Genomic DNA, 23,490 nt, shown 5'->3' on the forward strand with positions numbered 1-23,490 from the left:
GTAATCCCAGCACTTTGGGAGGCTGAGGCGGGTGGATCACGAGGTCAAGAGATCGAGACCATCCTGCTCAATATGGTGAAACCCCGTCTCTACTAAAAATACAAAAAATTAGCTGGGCATAGTGGCGCGTGCCTGTAATCCCAGCTACTCAGGAGGCTGAGGCAGGAGAATTGCCTGAACCCAGGAGGCGGAGGTTGTGGTGAGCCGAGATCGCTCCATTGCACTCCAGCCTGGGTAACAAGAGCGAAACTCCGTCTCAAAAAAAAAAAAAAAAAAAAAGGACAATAAACAGGGGCTATCTACACAGGATGAACTGCTGAGGGATCTTGGTTCCAAGGCAATTCAGCAAGAGATTCTGAGAGAAAGACACCTCAAAATACAGAGGCACTGAGAGGTTAAAAGAAGTCTCCCCCATTCCTAGCGCAGGGTTTAGGTATTCAGATACATGCTTGCTGAACAGATTATCGAATGGAGATTAAGGTGTAATTCATTTAAAGTTCTAGGGCCCAGCTCAAATCCCAGTTCAATCCAATAAGTATTAAACACTTTCTACTACACAATCCACTGTGGGTTGCGGTCCTAGTCTTTAAGAAAGTGATAATATATTTGAATTAAAATTTAAGATTTATAAGTACTAAACTATTAAAAAGCAACACCAAGTCTCAAAAAAAAAGCTACATTGAACATAGATTTCCAAATGTGCAAAGAAGATAACAAATATCTTCCAGAAGACTGCACAGAAAGATGTTGGATACATTTTATCATGGAGGAGAGCAAAACTTTGGTGGGAGTTGGCTTGGTACAAAAGAAAATGTTCCCGAAGGACACAGCGTCAGCAAAAGCTTTTACTTGGTGAGTAAGGAGCCTGCAGCATTGATAACAAGAAGTTCCTTGTGGCTGGTACATGGGGAAAGGCACAGGTTAGGAGCAAGGGAAGGGAAAAGGGGAAGACAAATTATGGAAGACCTGAAACACCTAGGGTGAGCCAGTTAAAATCATCTGACAGGAGCAGGATGTCATTTTAAATTATTGAAAAATGGTGCAACTTGTCTTTTTCTTCTTCCTCTCTCTCTTTTTTTTTTTGAGACGGAGTTTTGCTCTTATTGCCCAGGCTGGAGTGCAATGGCCAGATCTCGGCTCACTACAACCTGTCTCCCAGGTGCAAGCGATTCTCCTGTCTCAGCCTCTCAAGTAGCAGGGAGTACAGTCATGCACCATCACACCCAGCTAACTTATTTATTTTTTGTAGCGACGGTGTTTCTCCGTGTTAGGCTGGTTTTGAACTCCTAACCTCAGGTGATCCGCCCTGCCTCGGCCTCCCAAAGGGCTGGGATTACAGGCAGGAATCACCTCGCCCAGAGCTTTTTTTTTTTTTAAGCAAGAAGACAGAGACCGACTAGCAAGAAAATAGGGAGGCCTAAAGGTGAGGGGAGAGGGACAATCCGATAAGGGTGATGGGAACAGAAAGAAACGAATGAATCTAAGAGCTATTTCAAAAGACAAATCAAAATGATTCTTTTGTCTGGGAGAGGTGGCTCATGCCTGTAATCCCAGCACTTTGGGAGGCAAAGCTGGGCAGATCACCTGAGGTCAGGAATTTGTGACCAGCCTGGTCAATGTGTCAAAACCCCATCTCTACTAAAAATACCAAAAAAAAACAAAAAAAATTAGTTGGGCTTGGTGGTGGGCACCTGCAATCCAGCAGCTGAGGGAATTGCTTGAACCCAGGAGATGGGAGGTTGCAGTGAGCTGAGATCACACCACTGCACTCCAGCCTGGGTGACAGAGCGAGACTCCATTTCAAAAAAAAAAAAAAAAGACTCTCTCTTTCTTCTCCCTTAGGGTTCTGAAGAAAATCACACAGTCCCAGAGATTGGGCTGGATAAGCATTCTCTTCCAATCCCCAGGAGCTATTTCAAATTTCCACCTTTTTTTTGCAAGTTCTTTTCCTTACCATTTCCTTGTTCATGTCAGGAAAACTATCCTCCATCTTCATAGAAAAGAGAGATAATAAAGTGAGAATTCTGTCAACTTTTTGCTCCCTACAGATATAATAGCTGCATCATCATGCCTCTCATCCCATTGAATATCATCACATCACCTGGCCAAGCTTTGCCTATGATGTTATGATAAGCCCTATACAGTCAGGACCTGGTTGTCTATCTTGCTCAACACGGTATCTTTCCTTGTAGCATAGTGCCTGCAAACAAAAGGTATTTTTTTTTTTTTTGAGACGGAGTTTCACTTTTGTTACCCAGGCTGGAGTGTAATGGAGCGATCTCAGCTCACCGCAACCTCCACCTCCTGGGTTCAGTCAATTCTCCTGCCTCAGCCTCCTGAGTAGCTGGGATTACAGGTACGCGCCACCATGCCCAGCTAATTTTTTGTATTTTTAGTAGAGATGGGGTTTCACCATGTTTACCAGGATGGTCTTGATCTCTTGACCTCGTGATCCACCCACCTCAGCCTTCCAAAGTGCTGGGATTACAGGCTTGAGCCACCGCGCCCCGCCCAACAAAAGGTATTAACTTAAAAAAAAATAGAGACAGGGGCTCATTGTGTTGCCCAGGCTGGTCTTGAACTCCTAGGCTCAAGTGATCCTCCTACCTGGGCCTCCCAAAGTGCTGGGATTACAGGTGTGAGCCATCATCCCAGCCATAAACCTGTCCTTTTCTACTGATATTTTCCCCTTAGCATATACACATGCTCGAGTAATTTTCCCATGATTAAAAATGTTTCCCATGAAAAAAGTTCCAAACTTTCCCCTGATCCTTGTCTCCACTTAGTCATCACCCAATTTCTCTCTTCCCTTCATAGCTAAGTGTCTAAAGTTACCTATACTTGCTATATTCATCTTCATGACTCTCATTCTCAATCACTTTAGTTTTTGCCCCCATAAGTCCACAGAGACTGCTCTCATTAGTGCCACCAATGATCACCTGGTCACATTCAATGAACAACTCTTCAGTCTTTATCCTTTTGCCCTCTCTGTGGCATTTGACCCTGTTAACCCCTCCTTCCTTGAAATGTTTTCTTCTTTTGGCTCCTGAGGTCCATCCTTCTCTTGACAGAGATTAGGGCCTTAATATATATATATAATATAATATATTATTATATATTATATATATAATAATATAAAATTATTATATTTTATAATATATATAAATAATATATAAATTATATATTATATATATAATAATATAAAAAAATATATATTATATTATATATTATATTATATATATATATTTTTTTTTTTGAGACAGAGTTTCTCTCTTGTTACCCAGGCTGGAGTGCAATGGCGCGATCTCGGCTCATCGCAACCTCCGCCTCCTGGGTTTAGGCAATTCTCCTGCCTCAGCCTCCTGAGTAGCTGGGATTATAGGCACGCGCCACCATGACCAGCTAATTTTTTGTATTTTTAGTAGAGACGGGGTTTCACCATGTTGACCAGGATGGTCTCGATCTCTTGACCTCGTGATCCACCCGCCTCAGCCTCCCAAAGTGCTGGGATTACAGGCTTGAGCCACTGCGCCTGGCCATAAATATGTATTTTTAATGAATGGATAGCTTCACTTCTATTAATATGGCTTTTTTTTTTTTTTTTTTTTGAGACGGAGTCTCCCTCTGTCTCCAGCCTAGAGTGCAATGGTGTGATCTCAGCTCACAGCAACCTCTGCCTCCCGGGTTCAAGCCATTCTCCTGCCTCAGCCTCTTGAGTAGCTGGGACTACAGGCAAGTGCCACCACGCCTGGCTAATTTTTTGTATTTTTAGTAAAGACAGCGTTTCACCATGTTAGCCAGGATGGTCTTGATCTCCTGACCTCATGATCCGCCCGCCTTGTCCTCCCAAAATGATAGGACTACAGGTGTGAGTCACTGCGCCCGGCCTATTATGACCTTGCTTAGCCATCTCTAACCTCTCTTTATGTGCTGGTATTCCCTTGGGAATGCCTTAGCCACCTTTTTCTGCTCTACACATTCCCATTGGTCAAGATAATCCACCAATGAGAATAGTCATAAAACCAACAGTTACGATAAACTGTTTATATGCTGCTTACCATAAAATCTAGGTGTAGGCCGGGCGCAGTGGCTCACGCCTGTAATCCCAGCACTTTGGGAGGCCGAGGCGGGTGGATCACGAGGTCAACAGATTGAGACCATCCTGGTCAACATGGTGAAACCCCGTCTCTACTGAAAATACAAAAAATTAGCTGGGCATGGTGGCGCATGCCTGTAGTCCCAGCTACTCAGGAGGCTGAGGCAGGAGAATTGCCTGAACCCAGGAGGCAGAGGTTGCGGTGAGCCGAGATCGTGTCATTGCGCTCCGGCCTGGATAACAAGAGCAAAACTCCGTCTCATAAAAAAAAAAAAAAATCTAAGTGTTTAACTGAGGTCTTTCTCCTGAGTTTTAGACTCATGTATACAGTTGCGCTTTGGATACTTCCATCTGGACTTTTCATGTCTACCACTTAGTCTAAAGACAGGAAGCTTGTCTTTTATCTTTTTGTCCCCAGCACTTAATCATAATGCCTGACATACAGTAAGTACAGGAAGAAATAAATGTATCCAAGATTAAAAACAAACGAACATGCTATGGCTCAGAAGGAAAAACAACAACAAAAACCCCAAACAAAAAAAGAGTAAAAGCTGTGATCTATCTCCAGCTGTGTCAGGCTGACATGACTGCTTTAAATCACACCAAACTCACTCTTCCTGAACGGATGTGAGAGTACTGATCCCAACCATGGCAAAACCTGAGCTAAAACAAACATAGGACTGTTCCATCCTGAATGCTCTTCCAAATAACTGAAGTTTATCCAATTAAGTGCAAACATCTTCATTTTGCTTCAAAGTAGAAATTGCTAAAAAAAGTGCTATTCATTTCCTGTAGATTACACAGTGGAAACAGCACCATTGGGAGCCATTGAGACGTAGCTAGATTCATCTCTGGAGTATGGCTTTGGATAAACCACTTATCTCTAAGTCTGAGTCTGTCAGCGGTAAGTGGACAAAATACCTTCCTGCCTACCTCTTAGGATCAAATAAGATACTGTAGGTGAAATGTTTTGCAAATTCAAAAGTGTTTTGCACATTTAGGATACCATCATTTGGCTAGGGTGCACAGTGACTCACTCCTGTAATCTCAGCTCTTTGGGAGACTGAGGCAGGAGGTCTGCTTGAGTCCAGGAGTTCGAGGTGGCAGTGAACTATGACTGAGCCACTGTACTCCAACCTGGGCAAGATAGCAAGACGCTGTCTCTAAAAAAAAATTTTTTTTTGGCTGGGTACAGTAGCTCACACATGTAATCCCAGCACTTTGGGAGACCAAGGTGGGTGGATTACAAAGTCAAGAGTTCAAAACCAGCCTGACCAAGATGTTGAAACCCCTTCTCTACTAAAAATACAATTTTTTTTTTTTTAAATACAAATATTGGCCAGATGCGGTGGCTCACGCCTGTAATCCCAGCACTTTGGGAGGCCAAGATGGGAGGATCACAAGGTCAGGAGATTGAGACCATCCTGGCCAACATGATGAAACCCCATCTCTACTAAAAAAGCAAAAAATTAGCCAGGCGTGGTGGCAGATGCCTGTTGTCCCAGCTACTTGGGAGGCTGAGGCAGGGGAATCGTGTGAACCAGGAGGCAGAGGTTGCAGTGAGCCAAGATTGTGCCACTATACTCCAGCCTGGCGACAGAGCAAGGCTCCATCTCGGCCGGGAGCGGTGGCTCAAGCCTGTAATCCCAGCACTTTGGGAGCCCGAGGTGGGCGGATCACCAGGTCAAGAGATCGAGACCATCCTGGCCAACATGGTGAAACCCCGTCTCTACTAAAAATACAAAAATTAGCTGGGTGTGGTGGCATGCATCTGTAGTCCCAGCTACTCGGGAGGCTGAGGCAGGAGAATTGCTTGAACCCGGGAGGCGGAGGTTGCAGTGAGCCGAGATTTTGCCACTGCACTCCAGCCTGGTGCCTGACAAGAGAGCGAGGCTCTGTCTCAAAAAAAAAAAGACTCCATCTCAAAAAAAAAAAAAAAAATTAGCCAGGCATGGTGGCAGAGAATCGATTGATCCCGGGAGGGAGAGGTTGCAGTGAGCCGAGCTCGCACCACTGCACTCCAGCCTGGGCAACAGAAAAAAGAGAGAGAGAAAATAAAATAGTTTCCCATAAGTGAAGTAAATGAACACTATAACGTATGGCTGCTATGTTACTACCATTTTTCCCTCATATTCTGGTTCTTGGATATGTTTTGAGTTTATTCTTTCAGACATATTTATTGAGCACAGTATATGCCAAGCACTGTGCAGACACCAAAGCATAATCTGAGTCCAGCAGGTAGACAGTTAATAAAATCAAAAATTATGGTCTGGCACTGTGGCTCACTCCTGTAATCCCAGCACTTTAGGAGGCCAAGTTGGGTGGATTACCTGAGCTCAGGAGTTTGAGACCAGCCTGACCAACATGGTAAAACCCTATCTTTACTAAAAATACAAAAATTAGCTGGGCAGGGTGGCGGGCACCTATAATCCCAGCTACTTCGGTATTTGGGATGCTGAGACAGAAGAAGCACTTGAACCCAGGAGGCAGAGGTCCCAGTAAGCCAAGATCAAGCCATTGCACTCTAGCCTGGGCAACAGAGTGAGATTCTGTCTCAAAAAAAAAAAAAAAGCACAAGGCCAGGCGCGGTAGCTCACACCTGTAATCCCAGCACTTTGGGAGGCCGAGGCGGGTGGATCGCAAGGTCAAGAGATCGAGACCATCCTGGTCAACATAGTGAAACGTTGTCTCTACTAAAAATACAAAAAAAAAATTAGCTGGGCATGGTGGCACATGCCTGTAATCCCAGCTACTCGGGAGGCTGAGGCAGGAGAATTGCCTGAACCCAGGAGGCGGAGGTTGCGGTGAGCCGAGATTGTGCCATTGCACTGCAGCCTGGGTAACAAGAGCGAAACTCTGTCTCAAAAAAAAAAAAGCACAAATTACAGGTGGGGTGCCATGGCTGACACCTGTAGTCCCAGCACTTTGGGAGGCTAAGGGGAGAGGATCACTTGAGCCCAGGAGTTGGAGGCTGCAGTGAGCTATGATCATGCCACTCTACTCCAGCCTGGGCAACAGAGTGAGACCTGTGTCTAAACAAAATAGAGACAAACAGTAAAGTTCATGATCATAATTTAATTTTCTTAAGTGTGAAGGTCTAGAGCAGAGTGAGAAGTGGAAGGAGGAAAGAAGGAGGAGAAAGAGAGAGCCCTACAACCACAGTGAGTGTTGGAGGCACTAACTTCAAGAAGGCTAGAGCAGAGTGCAAGAAAGCACAGACTCACGCCTGTAATCCCAGTACTTTGGGAGGCCGAGGCGGGCAGATCACCTGAGATTGGGAATTCAAGACCAGCCTGACCAACATGGAGAAACCCTATCTCTACTAAAAGTACCAAAAAAAAAAAAAAAAAAATTAGCCAGGCATGGTTGGTGGCACATGCCTATAATCACAACTACTCAGGAGGCTGAGGCAGGAGAATCGCTTGAACCCGGGAGGCAGAGGTTGCAGAGGGCCAAGATTGCACCATTGCACTCCAGCCTGGGCAACAAGAGTGACGCTCCATCTAAAAAAGAAAGAAAGAAAGCACAGACAAGAGTTGAAGCTGGCTCACACCTGTAATCCCAGCACTTTGGGAGCTAAGATGAGCAGAGAGCTTGAGACCAGGAGTTTGAGACCAGCCTGGACAGCATGGTGAAACCCTGTCTCTACTAAAAATTCAAAAATTAGCCAGGCTTGATAGTGGGTGCTGATTTAATCCCGGCTGAGGCAGAAGAATCACTTGAACCTGGGAGACAGAGATTGCAGCGAGCCAAGATCATGCCACTGCACTCTAGCCTGGGTGACAGGAACAGAGCAAGACTCTGTCTCAAAAAACAAAGAAAAAGAAAAAAGTTTGAAGCTGGAGAGGAAAACAGGTAAAGACTAGCAGCAGAATTCTGAATTCAGAAGTTATTACTGTATTTGCATCTTCTTGTATTTTTAGTGTCTTTTTTCTTGTTTTTCAACTAGATTATACATTCTTACAAAAAAGCCTTTTGTTTTTCCTGTGATTTTGGTAGTGCTACCTATTCTTTTTTTTTTTTTTGAGACAGAGTTTCGCTCTTGTTACCCAGGCTGGAGTGCAATGGCGCGATCTCGGCTCACCGCAACCTCCGCCTCCTGGGTTCAGGCAATTCTCCTGCCTCAGCCTTCTGAGTAGCTGGGACTACAGGCGCACGCCACCATGCCCAGCGAATTTTTTGTATTTTTAGTAGAGGCGGGGTTTCACCATGTTGACCATGATGGTCTCGATCTCTTGACCTCGTGATCCACCCGCCTCAGCCTCCCAAAGTGCTGGGATTACAGACTTGAGCCACCGCGCCCAGCCAGTGCTACCTATTCTTGTCCCCAGAGTGTGTGTTCAGGTTGATAGACCACACAGAAGTAAAATGCTGCCATATTCACTATGGGGCTGACATTAGTACCTCATGACCTTGTGAGTACCTTGTGAGGTACTAATCACCAGATAAAACACGCTTGAGAACCGTGAGGTCCTCATTCTGGCGCTTGCTAGCTCTGTAACCTGGGGACAGGTTATTTAACCTCTTTACACCTCATGGTTTTTTTCCCACCAGCAAAAAGGATATAGTGACATTTATTTCATAAGAATATTGTGAGGATTGAGATATTTATAAACATCTAGCAGAATGCACCCAACCAATGCTAGCTTCCTTTTCACCTCCTACTTCCCTCCCCTGAACTCCGTCCATTCTTTTCTATCTGCCCCTACACCTTTATAACCATTCCCTCTCTTTTGCATTTTATTATATTTTTATTTTTATTTTTGAGATGGAGTCTTACTCTGCTGCCCAGGCTGGAGTGCAGTGGCTCAATCTTGGCTCACCGTAACTTCCGCCTCCCAGGTTGAAACAATTCTGCCTCAGCCTCCTGAGTAGCTGGGACTACAGGCGTACACCACCATGCGCAGCTAATTTTTTGTATTTTTAGTAGAGATAGGGTTTCACCATGTTGGCCAGGTTGGTCTCGAACTCCTGACTTCAAGCATCCACCTGCCTCAGCCTCCCAAAGTGTTGGGATTATAGGTGTGAGCCACTGCACCCTGCTGACATTTTCTAAGCCTTGCTCTCCACTGGTTCCTTTCTTTCAGCCTAGAAATGTACACAAGTGAAAGCTAAAAATAGTCCCTCTCTTAGGCTGAGCACAGTGGCTCACGCCTGTAATCCCAGCACTTTGGGAGGCCAAGGAGGGCAGATCACTTGAGGTCACGAGTTTGAGACCAGCTTGAGCAACATGGCAAAACCTGAATCTACAAAAATTACAAAAATTAGTGGCGCATGCCTGTACTCCCAGCTCCTCTGGAGGCTGAGATGGGAAGATCATTTGAACCCGGAGGTGGAGATTGCAGTGAGCTGAGATCACACCACCACATTTCAGCTTGGGCAATAGAGTGAGACTCTGCCTCAAAAAAAGAAAAAAAAGTCCCTCTCTTAATCCAGCTCTCCATCCCCTTAGCCTTTCTCTTTACCATCGAACTCTTCAAAAGAGTTGGTTACATTTTCAAATCCAAGTTGTATCAAGGGCCCTCAGCTCTGGACAGTGGAGTGATGAAGAGAAAGGTGGGAATAAGAAAGGAACCACAACCCAGCCGCCATCTCCAAAGAACCAGTGATTCCAGTTATGTCGGTGGTGTGCCACTTCTGAATTTCAATTGACCCTTCAGTGATTCCGGTTATGTCAGTGGTATGCTACTTCTGAATTTCAATTGACCCTTCAACTTTTCACAACCGATCAACTTTCTACTCCTTTCCCTTCTTCTAGAACTTTCTTGTAAAATCTTCAAATCCCAGCCCTGTCTCTAAAAATAAAAACTCTTCTCGTCCAGGCATGGTGGCTCAAGACTGTAATCCCAGCACTTTGGGAGGCTGAGGCGGGCAGATCACTTGAGGTCAGGGGTTCAAGACCAGCCTGGCCAACAAGGTGAAACCTCATCTCTAAAAAAAAAAAAACCACACAACTCTTTTCTCAGCCGAATTTTATTGAACATCTAACTCGTTCCCACTGAGCTAATTATTTCATTTCCTTGATCGAATACCTTAAGTGTCTCCTGACTACTTACAGGAAAAGTCTGTACTCTGGGGCACCTTTTTTTTTTTTTTTTTGAGACACAGTTTTGCTTGTTGTCCAGGCTGCAGTGCAATGACGTGATCTCGGCTCACTGCAATCTCTGCCTCCCGGGTTCAAGCGATTCTCCTGCCTCAGCCTCCCGAGTCACTGGGATTACAGGCATACACCACCACACCCTGCTAATTTTGTATTTTTCGTAGAGATGGGGTTTCTCCATGTTGGTCAGGCTGGTCTTAAACTCCCAACCTCAGAAGATCCACCTGCCTCAGCCTCCCAAAGTGCTGGGATTTACAGGTGTGAGCCACTGAGCCCAGCCCGGAGCAACCCTTCTCCCCCCAATCAGTGAAGATTGTTTTTCATGGAGCAACTTTTTTAAAGCTTGCCGTGATCTGCGCTTTTTCCTTCTTCACTTATCTCTCAAACAACCTACACTCCAGACATAAATCACCACTTCCTGAGAATGTCCTGTATTATGTTTTTTTCCTGTATGTGCTTATGCTGTCCCCATCATCTGAGACTTCTTCCCCATCTCTGGCGACTAAGTCGTTGAATTTATCTTTCCAAGTCTACCTCTTCAGCCCTATCATAATTAAGCTTCTTTACTCTCATAATTCTTTAAATCTCTATTAAAGTTAATGGCATTGTTCGACTGGTATTACTGTTATTTATACTTAAACTTCTCTCCCTGGCCAGATTCCCTGTAAGTTTCTTGATGGCAAGTATTTTTGTCTCATTCAACAACTATGACTTCCAGGATCAGTTCGGGTGGCTCACGCCTGTAATCCCCACACTTCGGGAGGCCAACATGGGAGTATTGCTTGAGCAGAAGTTCAGCCTGGGCAAAATAGTGAGACCCTCCTCTCTACAAAAAAAAAAGAAAGAAAAAAAAGAAAGGCTTGGTGTTGTGCGCCTCTGGTCCCAGCTACTTGGGGGCTGAGGTAGGAAGATCGCTTGAGCCCAGGAGGTTGAGGCTGCAGTCAGCTGTGATGATGCCACTGCACTGCAGCCTGGGTGGCAGAGCGAGACCCTATCCCAAAAACAAAACAACAAACAAGCAAAACCCAACTGTGGCTTCCGCTCATTTTTGCATCCCTTTAGCAACTACAAAGCTCAATAGGCCCTACCAGGTGAGGTGGCTCACACCTGTAATCCCAGCACTCTGGGAGGCCGAGGTGGGTGGATCACCGGAGGTCAGGAGTTCAAGACCAGCCTGGCCAACATGGTGAAACCCCGTCCCTACCAAAAATACAAAATTTAGCCGCGCATGGTGGTACCACTTGTAATTGTAGCTATTTGGGAGGCTGAGGCAGGAGAATCGCTTGAACCCAAGAGGCGGAGGTTGCAGTGAGCCAAGATCATGCCATTGCACTCTAGCCTGGGCGACAAGAGCAAAACTCCATCTAAAAAAAAAAAAAAAAAAAAAAAGGCTGGGCGCGGTGGCTCACACCTGTAATGCTAGCACTTTGGGTGGCTGAGGCAGGTGGATTACCTGAGCTCAGGAGTTCAAGACCAGCCTGGGCTATACAGTGAAACCCTGTCTCTACTAAAATACAAAAACTCAGCCGAGTGTGGTGGTGTGTGCCTCTAGTCCCAGCTATTCAGGAGGCTGGGACAGGAGAATTGCTTGAACCCGCGAGGCAGAAGTTGCAGTGAGCCAAGATCGCGCCATTGCACTCTATAGCCTGGGCAACCATGCGAGACTCCCTCTAAAAGAAAGAAACCTCAGTAGGCTTGTTCCTCTAGGCTACTAGGCTAGTGATTCAGTGCTGTGCTGACACCTGCTGGTCACCTGTGGTTCAGCAGCCCTGGTCCCCACACCTTTCTCCCTTCAGTATTAAGGGTTGTGGCAGTCTGTGCCCTTACCTGCCAGGCACTGGAATAATATATTAAATACTTTCCCTTCAGCACCACCTTTCAATCTTCAGAACTTTTCTCCCTGACTCCCTACCCCAGAAATCTGGGCTTTACATCCTTCCCAGTACTGTAGAAACATATAAGGACAGGATCTCCAGAAACTGGGCAGCAAAAAAAGAAAGAAGCAATTTGAGAGTGGAGGTTGCAAATCCCTTTCCCCGCTTCAACAACTCAAGGAATTTTGCTTTGCACAGAATTCCACTCTTTTTTATCTTTGTCTGATTTCTAGGTTGCTCTTGGGCCATAGGCCTTTTTGGTGACAGTAGCGATGAACCGGAGGTTGAGCAGAGAGTAGGTAGGCGGGGCTCAAGGGGTGGGGCCAAGCCATAGGGCTCTCACACTAAGTGAAGCTTCTCCATTCTGTCAGCTTTCCGGGAACATCCAAGGCAAGACTGGCATCCAGCACAGCAGGTGAGGAACTGGCAGTTACAGAAGGGTAGGCTTTGGGGGAAATGGTGGCCAAGGAGTCTCCAGCTCTTTCAGTCTTAGATTTTCATATTGCGAATCTCTCGCTGGTACCATTCTTGGGTCCTTTGTAGAGCCTAGCTTAGTTTTTCTGGGGCCAAGGCAGCCTCAGAAAGACCTGGTTTGGGATGGGATGGGGTGGGGGGCAGGGCTGAGGGATGCAGGTGCATATGGGCGTGTGAGAAATGCAAGGAAATCTCAGGAGATGTGGAGATAGACAGATAAGGGCCAGAGGGAGAGCATGGCCAGGACAGAGGATCATAGGGAAGACCGAGACCAGAGAAAAAGGGAGACTGAAGCAGGTAGAGAGGGAGAGGACAGCAGACCAGATATAAGATGGCAGTGGGGGAATGGAGACCTGGGTAACAGGAAGGCCAAGGAGGAAGGAAGGCTCACATGGAGCAATCTCCTTCCGGCTTGGGAGTGTGGTCCAGAAAGCCCCAAGGCGAGCTGGGAGCAAAGCAAGGTTCAGGTTTCCACTGGAAGGATTCAGCTGGGGAAGAAACCCACTCAGTCCCACCGCCCCTGCCTCTTCAGACTCCCATTTTGGTTTGGGGGAGAGGGTGAGGCTGCTCCTCACTGCGGTCACAGCCACATCCTGCAGAGCAGGGGAGGGGGAAGTAAGAAGCAAAACAACCAGAACCACAGGCGAAGACCATGGGGAGAGAACCCTGGACACATGGAGCTGATATACCGCCGAGAGGGCCCTGAGTTCAGTGCAGCAGAAGGCTCAGACTCTCAGGACTGCCTGCCTTGAGGTGCTTGTTTCTCGTGCTGCCTCAGCGTCCTTTCACCACACTGGGAGCATTCCAGGGAAGGCGGTTTCTCTGGATTATTCGGTTTGAAGCCCATCTTTATCATTTACTAGTGACTTTAGCCAAACTGCTAAATTTCTCTGAGCTTCAGTTTTCTCATTGCAAAATGGGGATACCTTCCTTAACCTTAGAGAGGGTTGGGCAGACTGAGATGATTGACATAAAGCACTTGGCACATAGTAGGTTCTCAGTAAATGGTACTTGTTATTCTTATTGGGATTCCTGGGGTGCTTATGCTTCTTACTTCTTTCAAGGCAGGTCAGGACACTGGCTGCCAGTTGGCTTGGGGGCCAAAACATGAGTTGCATTTGAACTTGGGTAAATTATTTAATGTGAGTCTGTTTGCTCAGCTGTAAAACAAGGATGGTAATATCTATACTACACAGACATACGGCACAGAGTCAGTGTCCAAAAACGGTAGCTGTAAGAATTCTGTCAGGTGGCCAGGTGTGGTGGCTCACACCAGGAATCCCAGCACTCTGGGAGGCCAAGGTGGGCAGATCATGAGGTTAGGAGTTTGAGACCATCCTGGCCAACATGGTGAAACCCCATCTCTATTAAAATTAAAAAGAAAAAAATGCTGGGCGTGGTGGCTCACGCCTGTAATCCTAGCACTTTGGGAGGCCGAAGTGGATCACCTGAGGTCAGGAGTTCAAGACCAGCCTGGCCATCATGGTGAAACCCCATCTTAGAAAAAAAAAAATTAGCCAGGTGTGGTGGTGCGTACCCGTAGTCCCAGCTACTTGGGAGGCAGAGGCAGGGGAATTGCTCGAACCTGGGAGTGGGGGGTTGCAGTGAGCCGAGATTGTGCCACTGCTCTCCAGCCTGGTTACAGAGCAAGACTCCATCACAAAAAAAACAAAACAAAACAAAAAAAACCTGTTTTCACTGCAGCAGCAACAACGCACTTCCCCTTGAGATGTAACTTGTGCTGGGCTAGCCTCCAGTGTGCCCACATTCCTCCAGCTATCGCCACTCCCCTGGGCTGTTCTGGAGTCAAGATTTCCTACAGCACTAAGAGAAAAGAGCAGGAGCAAGGCATGGAGGACCAAGGGGTCCCGGGGGGCAGCGGGGAGGATGCCAAACAGAGATGATGACATGGAAACTAAAGAAGCAACAGAAAAGGGAAAAGACCTTTCTCTCTTTCTAAGGAAGCCTGTGACCTTTCTTCTAGTGACTGACCACACACCCCGCTCTCCAGGACCCATGGAGTCCTTCAGCTCAAAGAGTCTGGCACTGCAAGCAGAGAAGAAGCTACTGAGTAAGATGGCGGGTCGGTCTGTGGCTCATCTGTTCATAGACGAGACAAGCAGTGAGGTGCTAGATGAGCTGTACCGTGTGTCCAAGGAGTACACGCACAGCCGGCCCCAGGCCCAGCGCGTTATCAAGGACCTGATCAAGGTGGCTGTCAAGGTGGCTGTGCTGCACCGCAATGGCTCCTTTGGCCCCAGTGAGCTGGCCCTGGCTACGCGCTTCCGCCAGAAGCTGCGGCAGGGTGCCATGACGGCCCTTAGCTTTGGCGAGGTGGACTTCACCTTCGAGGCTGCTGTGCTGGCTGGCCTGCTGATCGAGTGCCGGGACGTACTGCTGGAGTTAGTGGAGCACCACCTCACACCCAAGTCACACGGCCGCATACGCCACGTGTTCGATCACTTCTCTGACCCCGGCCTGCTCACGGCCCTGTATGGGCCTGACTTCACCCAGCACCTTGGCAAGATCTGTGATGGGCTGAGGAAGATGCTAGATGAGGGGAAGCTCTGAGAGCCCCGAACCCAGTGCATTCCACCGGGGCAAATGGCTGACTGAGAACACAGAGAATGGGCTTCCTAACCTGCTCCTCCGGTACTAACGCTTTTCAGTCTTCGGGTTTCATTCCTTCCCCAGAGCGCTTCTGACTCGGAGGCCAGCCCGCCCCCAAACTGCAGGCGGAGAAGGAGAAAGGCGGAGGGGTGAGGCCTCTCTCCCACTCCAGCCCCAGGACAGGAAACAGAACTGCCTGAAAAAGGTGAAGTGAAACTTGGATCTCTCTTTCTCCCATAAGGGACTTCTGAAACAGGGAAGCCCCCTCCCATGTGAACCAAGGAAAGGAGGCACAGGCCAGATAACCCCTTTGGGGACACTAAAGACAGAAGAGGGGAAGGTGGCCTTAGAGACAGAGCCGGGACAGATGCCAGAGGCGCTGCTGCTGAGTGAGGAGGAAGGGGCTTGGGCAAGGCAGACTCTCACAGAGGAAATAAAACTACTAAAATGTGCACAGGGCTCAGTGTTTAATCTCTCCAGCTGCTTACACCTTATGATCATCGCAGAAGAAAGGAGGTATATAAACACCACTTATCCCGCCTCTCATCATTTCCAAACAGGAGACTGAGGCAGGTTTCCATGATGACTGAGGTTCCCTTACCTACTTGTGTTTAAGAAACGAACAAAACAGCAGTACCATAGATCAGTGCTACACATCGCAAATAAATACGCAGTGAGGAGGAAGCACACACAGAGGGGCTCTGGGCGCGGGGACAGAGACTCCCACAACTGGCTTCCTCTTCCAACCCCAGGGAAAGCCTTCTTCCACCCGTTCCCCCGACCACGGGCTTAGCAGAACAGGTCAGAAGGGTGAACTGGTAGGACGGAGAGTTCAGGTCCCCACAGTGCTGCTTTTTCTGAGTCAAGAGTTGTGAAACAGCTACAGGGAATTCATTAGTCAAGACTGAGCCCACTCACCAGGAATGGGGTACCAAAAAAAACGCAGCCCAAATGTATTACCTTGACATTGGAGAAAAGGCGAGCAGTCATCCATTCTGACTGATTGCCTCATCCTCAGTAACATGTTTGGCTAACAAGGTGGGGAAGGTGGAGAACCAGCTGTCACTGGCTCACTGTTCCCGGGTTCTCCTCACCACAGGGCTACAGAGATTCCATTTTTCAGCTCAGAGTGGGAAGGCATAAAATATAGCAAATAAATATTACTTCAGTATAGCACCAAATAAATTATGTCACATAGTTGGAGGAAGAAGCTGAGGGGGAGTCTCTGCTTCCCTGTCCTAAGGCCAGGGAATGGTAAAAAGGATAGGAAAGGTAACAGATATAAAAAGACCATTTGAGTCTAAAGGACTCAACTCGAGATTCAGCCCAAGAACTGGGAAAGGTCCAGTCCCCATTCCCTAATCGTGCCAATAAAACTGCCCCAGGCCAAGGAATTTTTGGCAGACAGAGGCTGGGGAAGGTGGCTGGAGTAGAGGGAGGCAGGCCGGTAAGCCCTGGTCGTGAGCCTCACCTCAGGCTCCTCTCCCCCTGAAGTTTCTCCTTCAACATCTTGCTTCTCTCAGTCAGTTCTGGGGACCTCAGAGTTTGAAGATTTCATCCTCCTGGTCCCGTAGCGTCCGGGTCCGAGAGGTACGGGTCAGCGGCACGGGACCTAGGACTGCTCGTTGCTGCATCCGAGGGGAGCTCAGGTGGGGACCTGCATCCTCCCCGGGTACCCTGCAGGTGAGGAAAGCGGGAAAGAGTGACAGATCAAGGGAAGAGCCTGAGAATGGCCAAGTGAGAGGTACATGGGCAGCTGTCTCCTCATACATAAGCTGGGTGCTCCAAAACAGTCTCCATACCCTCTAGATAAATCCTAACCAACCCTAATGCTCCTTCATGGACGATGAGAGCAGTAAAAACAGTTAACTGCTCCAATAAGAACGCAGAACCCAGTTTCCCACTGCCTGTACCCCTTCCAGCAGCCATCGCCTCTGCTCGCTGTCTCGGGGCCACACGGGGAAACGGTGTCACCTTGCCTCTGGTGGCACTCTGCTGACTTCTTGTGCTTGTGGTTAGGTAAGACTGGAAGAAGGCAGGGCGCGGTGGCTCAAGCCTGTAATCCCAGCACTTTGGGAGGCCGAGGCGGGTGGATCACGAGGTCAAGAGATCGAGACCGTCCTGGTCAACACGGTGAAACCCCGTCTCTACTAAAAATACAAAAAATTAGCTGGGCATGGTGGCGTGTGCCTGTAATCCCAGCTACTCAGGAGGCTGAGGCAGGAGAATTGTCTGAACCCAGGAGGCGGAGGTTGCGGTGAGCCGAGATCACGCCATTGCACTCCAGCTTGGGTAACAAGAGCGAAACTCCGTCTCAAAAAAAAAAAGACTGGAAGAATGGGGGAGTCTAGGGAGGAACTTATAAGGAATCATTCAAGACTCACCCACTTTGCCCTTTCTTCAGTTTCTGGGCAGCAGCCTTCTTGGACAGGCTGATCTGTGAATCAAGCTTCTTAAGGAAATCAGAGGCAGAGAGGTCATGGATGGGTGTGGGGGCTTCCCGGCCAGCTGTGGGGAGGACGTCGCCATTGGCACGTGCTGCTCCTGTCTCTTCTTTCGTCCTCTCAGTTGAGTGTGGCCACACTTCGTTACTTGCGTGTACTTCTTCCTCTCCGTCTTTCTCCTCCTCAGAATCCAAACCATTGAACAGGTCTCTGGGCTCTGTCAGGATGGGGATGTAGAGGGTTTTCTTCAGGAAGATGGAGTCGTTAGTATAAAGGCGGTTTGCACGTTTAATCTGTTCCATCTTTAAAAAAAAAGTCACTGAAATTAAGGACAGTAATAATGATCAATCTTACATTGCATCTAGAGCTTTTTGAAGTGATTGTACAGAGTCTTTGATTCCGTAACAACCAAGCTAAAGTACAAAGGGCTGATGTCACTTCTATTTTATAGATGAGTGATTTTCACACTTTTTGGTCTTAGGGCCCCCTTACATTTAAAAAAATTATTGTGCAGGCTGGGTATGATAGCCTGTAATCCCAGCACTTTGGGAGGCTGAGGCGGGTGGATCACAAGGTCAGGAGTTAGAGACCAGCCTGGCCAACACAGTGAAATCCCATCTCTATTAAAAATACAAAAATTAGCTGGACATGGTGATGCGTGCCTGTAGTCCCAGCTACTTGGGAGTCTGCGGTAGGAGAATCGTTTGAACCCAGAAGGCAGAGGTTGTGGTGAGCTGAGATCATGCCACTGTATTCCAGCCTGGGCAACAGAGCGAGACTCCGCCTCAAAAAAAAAATTATTGTGCAAGCTAGGTGCAATGTCTGATGCCTGTAATCCCAGCTACTCTGGAGGCTGAGGCGGGAGGATTGCTTGAGCCCAGGAATTAGAGTCCAGCCTGAACAACATAGTGAGATCCCATTTCTATAAATAAATAAATAAAATGAGGGAACTAAGGCTCAGAGAGGTTAAACTACTTGCCTAAAATTATCCAGCAAGTTAATGACACAGCTAGAATGTCAGTCCACTGCTTCTGGGAATGCTTTTCACACTATACTATTTTTTTTTGAGATGGAGTTTTACTCTTGTTGCCCAGGCTGGAGTGCAATGGAGATCTCAGCTCTCTGCAACCTCCGCCTCCCGGGTTCAAGCAATTCTCCTGCCTCAGTCTCCCAAGTAGCTAGATTATAGGCATGTGCCACCACACCCGCCTAATTTTGTATTTTTAGAGATGGGGTTTCACTATGTTAGTCAGGCTGGTCTCGAACTCCTGTGACCTCCGGTAATCCACCCACCTTGGCCTCCCAAAATGCTGGGATTACAGGTATGAGCCACCACGCCCAGCCCACACTATACTATTAACAATTTCATTAACGCTCCTGTCCCACAGGCTGGACGGCTCACTGCAACCTCTACCTCCTGGGTTCAAGTGATTTTCCTTCCTCAGCCTCCCAAGTAGTTGGGATTACAGGCGTGAGCCACCATGCCCAGGTAACTGTTGCATTTTTTTGTAGAAACGGGGTCTTGCCATGTTGGCCAGGCTCAAACTCCTGATCTCAGGTGATCCACCTGCAGCCTCCCAAAGTGCTAGGATTACAGGCGTGAGCAACCGCACCCAGCCTCATTAATAAATATTTATTTTGACCTATTTATTCATCACTGGACACACTGACTGGCCTCACCATCTATCTGCCTGGCCTCCCAAGGTAGAAATATCAGTGTCATCCTTAACTAATACTTTTCTTCCATCACTTTATCAAGTGGTCGACAAAACTGCTTCAAAAATCTCTCACATCTGGTCTTATCCTCAGGTCTACTGCCGAACATTTAAAATAGACCTCAGTACTTCTCAGCTGAAGTTACTGCAACCGTTTACCTGGCCTTTCTTGCTCTATTTCTTCTTTATTTTTTTGAGACGGAGTTTCACTCTGTTGCCCAGACTGGAGTGCAATGGTGTGATCTCAGCTCACTGCAACCTCTGCCTCCTGGGTTCAAGCAATTCCCCTGCCTCAGCCTCCTGAGTAGCTGTGATTACAGGTGCATGCCACCTTGCCTGGCTATCTTCTTCTTTTTTTTTTTTTTAAGATGGAGCTTCGCTCTTGTTGCTCAGGCTGGAGTGCAGTGGTGCGATCTTGGCTCTCACCGCAACCTCCACCTCCCAGGTTCAGGCAATTTGCCTGCCTCAGCCTCCCGAGTAGCTGGGACTGCCCAGCTAATTTTGTATTTTTTAGTAGAGATGGGTTTTTCCATGTTGGTCAGGCTGGTCTTGAACTCCTGACCTCAAGTGATTTGCCTGCCTTGGCCTCCCAAAGTGCTGCGGTTACAAGCATGAGCCGCTGCGCCCGGCCCCTCAATCTAATTCTACTCACCCTTCTCTTGGCATCTATTTTTCTGAAAAAATAAATCTGAGTAACCCACTACCTTGCTTATAAATCCCCTATGCCTCCTCATTGGCTAAAATATAAAAACCAAATTAGCATTCAAGGGCTTTCTTAATCCGGCTCTCAAAGGAAATATCTAGATTAATATCCCTCTGCCACCTCTACATTTTGCTATCCTGAATTCTTAATTTTTCTTTGAACATTCCATGATCTTTTTCACACTTTATTCACGCTGTTACTTCTGCCTGAAATGGCCCCGTTCCACCCCCTGCCCACCACTATCCCATTCTCTGCTTGGAAAATGTCTATTCATCAACTACCACTCCCTTTGTGCTACCTTCTTCTGGGCTCCCAATGCATAGGTAAATATCGCTATAATACATACACTACTCTAGTATTCACCTCTTTAAATATCTGCTCTGCCTAAACCCCATGAGTCCTTTAAGGGCAAAGATTGTGACTTGCTGTCTCTATCCCCAGGCAGTCGTTAGCATCCTACAGACCTTGACACATAGCAGGGGCTCAATAATGCTTTATTAAAAAATATTAATTATAATTATCTAATTATAATAATTAGAGATAATGAAATATAGAAACTACAGATATAGTACATTAGTTCTTTTCTTTCTTTCCTTCTTTCTTTTCCTTCCTTCCTTTCCCTTTCTTTCTCTTTCTTTCTCTCTCTCTCTTTTCTTTTCTCTCTTCTCTTCTACTCTTTTCTTTTTTCTTTTCTTTCTGTCACCCAGGCTGGAGTACAGTGGCATCACCTCAGCTCACTGCAACCTCTGCCTCCTGGGCTCAACTGATCCCCTGCTTCAGCCTCCCCAATACCTGGGATTACAGGTGTATGCCACCACTCTAGGCTAATTTTTGCATTTTTTTTGCAGAGATGGAGTTTCACCATGTTGCCCAGGCTGATCCTGTACTCCTGAGCTCAAGCGATCCACCCACCTCAGCCTCGCAAAGTGCTGGGATTACACGCATGAGCCACCATGCCTTGCCCACCCCAGCTCCTTTCCAACTAAAATAATCTTTTCTGATTGTTTAATCTTTTTTTTCAAACAGAGTCTTGCTCTGTTGCCCAGGCTGGAATGCTGGAATGTAGTGATGTGATCTTAGCTCATTGCAACCTCCACCTCCCGGGTTCAAGCAATTCTAGCTGGGATTATAGGCGAGCACCACTACACCCCGCTAATTTTTGTATTTTTAGTTGAGACAGGGTTTCACCATGTTGGCCAGACTGGTCTTGTACTCCCAAAGTGCTGGAATTATATGGGTGAGCCACCATGCCCAGCCCCTATTCTTTGTTTTTTAATATATTTTTTTTAAAGACGGGGTTTCACCATGTTGGCCAGGATGGTCTCAATCTCCTGATCCTCCCGCCTCAGCCTCCCAAAGTGCTGGGATTACAGGTGTGAGCCACCGCGCCCTACCTCCTATTCTTTGTTCGTATCTTTACAAACTCACCACATTCTGTCACTTGTAATCATTATTTGTGTCCCTGCTCATTTCTCTTTAGGTCATAAATTACAGGGGACAGCAACCATATAGTTTATTTAAGTTTCTATCTCCCAGGAAAGTTATCACAGTGCTTTAAATACAGCAAGCATACAAATGTTGGCTAAATTCAACATTTGTTTGTGTGAGATGGAACAAGAAAACAGGGGAGGGGTAGGGAAAGTAACCTCATCAACTTCAATGATGTACATTTTTACATCTATCAAATTTCCCCCATGCCAGATACACTTGGTGTAGAGAGTACCTGTTTTGCACCAAGGAAGCAGCCTTACTGGAAAGGAGGCAGAGGAGGAACCAAGAGCAAGGAGAGGTAGGCACTTCAGGAACTGAGAACTAAAAATCAGCTCTCCATTATTTGCTATGAATGTTTAATCACTCTCAGTGTAAAATTTTCTGTGTGGCCTGTAATCCCAGCACTTTGGGAGGCTGAGGCGGGTGGATCATGAAGTCAGGAGTTCAAGACCAGCCTGGCCAACATGGTGAAACCGTGACTCTACTAAAAATACAAAAATTAGCCAGGTGTGGCAGCAGGCACCTGTAATGTAATCCCAGCTTCTCGGGAGGCTGAGGCTGAGAATTATTGAACCTGGGAGGCAGAGATTGCAGTGAGCCAAGATCCGCCATTGCACTCCAGCCTGGACAACAGAGCGAAACTCCGCCTCAAAAAAAAAAAAGAAATGAAAAGAAAATGTTTCTGTGTGGTTAATAGCGTCAGATAGACCTGTTTGAATCCCAAATCTGACACTCATTATTTGACCTTAGTCAAACTGGTTAACCAATCCAAGTCTCAGTTTCTTCATCTGCCAAAAGGAAACAATAAATGTACTTGATAGGGTGTGAGGGTGACATGAGCTAATGTATGTGAAGCCCCCAGCACAGTGTCTGGCATAGTAAAATTGGAGCTGTTCCTCTCCATTGGAATAGTAGGACAGGACTTGTCCCAACCCGGCAGTGCAACACTGTGATGGGAAAACAAAGATAAAGGCAGAACAGGTGTAACACTTTAGGAACTTTTCAGAGGAGTTTACCTAGAAAGGCCACTACATTCTTCTCAGGACTAAATCCCTCCTGACTGTTGTCTGCACCCCAATCCTGGAAAACTCACCGTCACCCCATATTTGAGTGCTAGTCCAGCCAGGGTGTCTCCAGGCTCCAAGTGATGCTCCAGGCGTCTCTCCCTCACTGGGGAGCAGGCCGATTGCACGAGGCTTCCATATGAACGAGCCCGGCTCCCTTGAAGAAGTCCTGACCCCCCTGGGGGGGGCTGTCTAGACGGGGAAGCCATCTCTTCACCCTAACGACAGGTAGGGTTGCAACTGGGGAAGGCCCGGCCGAGACTAAGGGTGACAGGCCTTAAGTCTGGGAATGGATATTCAAGGGATTCCTTTCCCCTTCTCTCTTCCCCTGTGTCCCCGCCTCCCCGGCACTACGCCACCTGCCCCCTCCCGGTTTCTCCTCTCTCCAAGCTTGTTATCCACAAATCTGTCCCTTGAGTATTCAGTCCCTCCCTGAATCTCTCCCCTAAGCACCCCACCGACTGTGAACCCCCCACAACTCCTCGCTACATTGACCTCTGACCTTTGACCTCTAGAAATAATCCTCAACAGTCTTTCCTCAGTTTGCCCCCAAGTCCGGTAGCCTGGCCTCTGGGGGCTCTCGCATCCCGGGTCTGCCCGGTCCCGGGGTTCGTCCGCTAGGGTCAGAAACAAATCAGCCCACCCCAGGTGAACTGTCGCCGCAGATGAAGAGCGCGAAGATTGCGAGAGTCTGTAGTACACCTTCCACTCATCAGAGAGGTCACACCCTCACATTTCGGCTCCACATCTAGCTTCTTGTCCCTCCAAATGCCGCAGATCCGCCAGGATGCGAGGGCCTGGATCCAGCAGAGCGGCAAGCTCTTTGAGAAAAGACTTCATTTCCCAAAAGGCTCGGCGTCTGCAGTGTCGCAGGGCACCATAGGAAATGCAGTTCCCTCCGTGCACCAGCGAGTAGATT

General features: G+C 47.4%; 2 protein-coding genes across 6 annotated transcripts in view; one reads left to right on the forward strand and one right to left on the reverse strand.

Annotated features, from left to right (window-relative positions):
- LOC128928052 (tumor necrosis factor alpha-induced protein 8-like protein 2) overlaps nt 1-15,605 on the forward strand; it is a 31,925-nt gene extending 16,320 nt beyond the window's left edge. The window contains exons 4-8 of one of the 3 annotated variants that reach the window (XM_078355608.1): nt 729-852; nt 4,892-5,000; nt 12,304-12,369; nt 12,442-12,485; nt 14,529-15,605. In XM_078355608.1, coding sequence (XP_078211734.1) covers nt 14,561-15,115 — 555 coding nt within the window. In that variant the 5' untranslated portion in view covers nt 729-852; nt 4,892-5,000; nt 12,304-12,369; nt 12,442-12,485; nt 14,529-14,560 and the 3' untranslated portion in view covers nt 15,116-15,605. Of the gene's footprint in view, nt 1-728; nt 853-4,891; nt 5,001-12,303; nt 12,370-12,431; nt 13,298-14,528 lie in introns of those variants that run through there. The other 2 variants (XM_078355607.1, XM_008984333.5) reach the window with 2 other exon arrangements.
- LYSMD1 (LysM domain containing 1) lies at nt 15,605-23,404 on the reverse strand. 3 transcript variants are annotated; one of them, XM_078355606.1, is made up of 4 exons: nt 23,215-23,404; nt 22,601-22,789; nt 17,539-17,900; nt 15,605-16,831 (listed from the first exon to the last, which is right to left on the reverse strand). In XM_078355606.1, the coding sequence occupies exons 2-4, from the start codon at nt 22,778-22,780 to the stop codon at nt 16,693-16,695; spliced, it is 681 nt and encodes a 226-aa protein (XP_078211732.1). In that variant the 5' UTR covers nt 22,781-22,789; nt 23,215-23,404; the 3' UTR covers nt 15,605-16,692. The 3 variants fall into 3 exon arrangements, with proteins under 3 accessions (XP_078211732.1, XP_078211731.1, XP_035135263.1); XM_078355605.1 differs by having other exon boundaries at nt 23,074-23,404; XM_035279372.3 differs by having other exon boundaries at nt 22,601-23,404.
- Between the last annotated feature and the right edge of the window lie 86 nt (nt 23,405-23,490).

Source organism: Callithrix jacchus, chromosome 18 (assembly GCF_049354715.1).
Source record: "Callithrix jacchus isolate 240 chromosome 18, calJac240_pri, whole genome shotgun sequence".
NCBI classification, from domain to species: Eukaryota; Metazoa; Chordata; class Mammalia; order Primates; family Cebidae; genus Callithrix; species Callithrix jacchus.

What these genes read in the sequence shown, in the direction of transcription:
- LYSMD1 (XM_078355606.1), bottom strand. Translation starts at nt 22,780, where the DNA reads ATGGCTTCCCCGTCTAGACAGCCCCCCCCAGGGGGGTCAGGACTTCTT. An exon ending in CACTCAAATATGGGGTGACG is followed by an intron (nt 17,901 to 22,600) that starts GTGAGTTTTCCA and finishes TTTTTTTTAAAG; the next exon opens with ATGGAACAGATTAAACGTGC. An exon ending in CTGAAGAAAGGGCAAAGTGG is followed by an intron (nt 16,832 to 17,538) that starts GTGAGTCTTGAA and finishes CCTCACCTGCAG; the next exon opens with GGTACCCGGGGAGGATGCAG.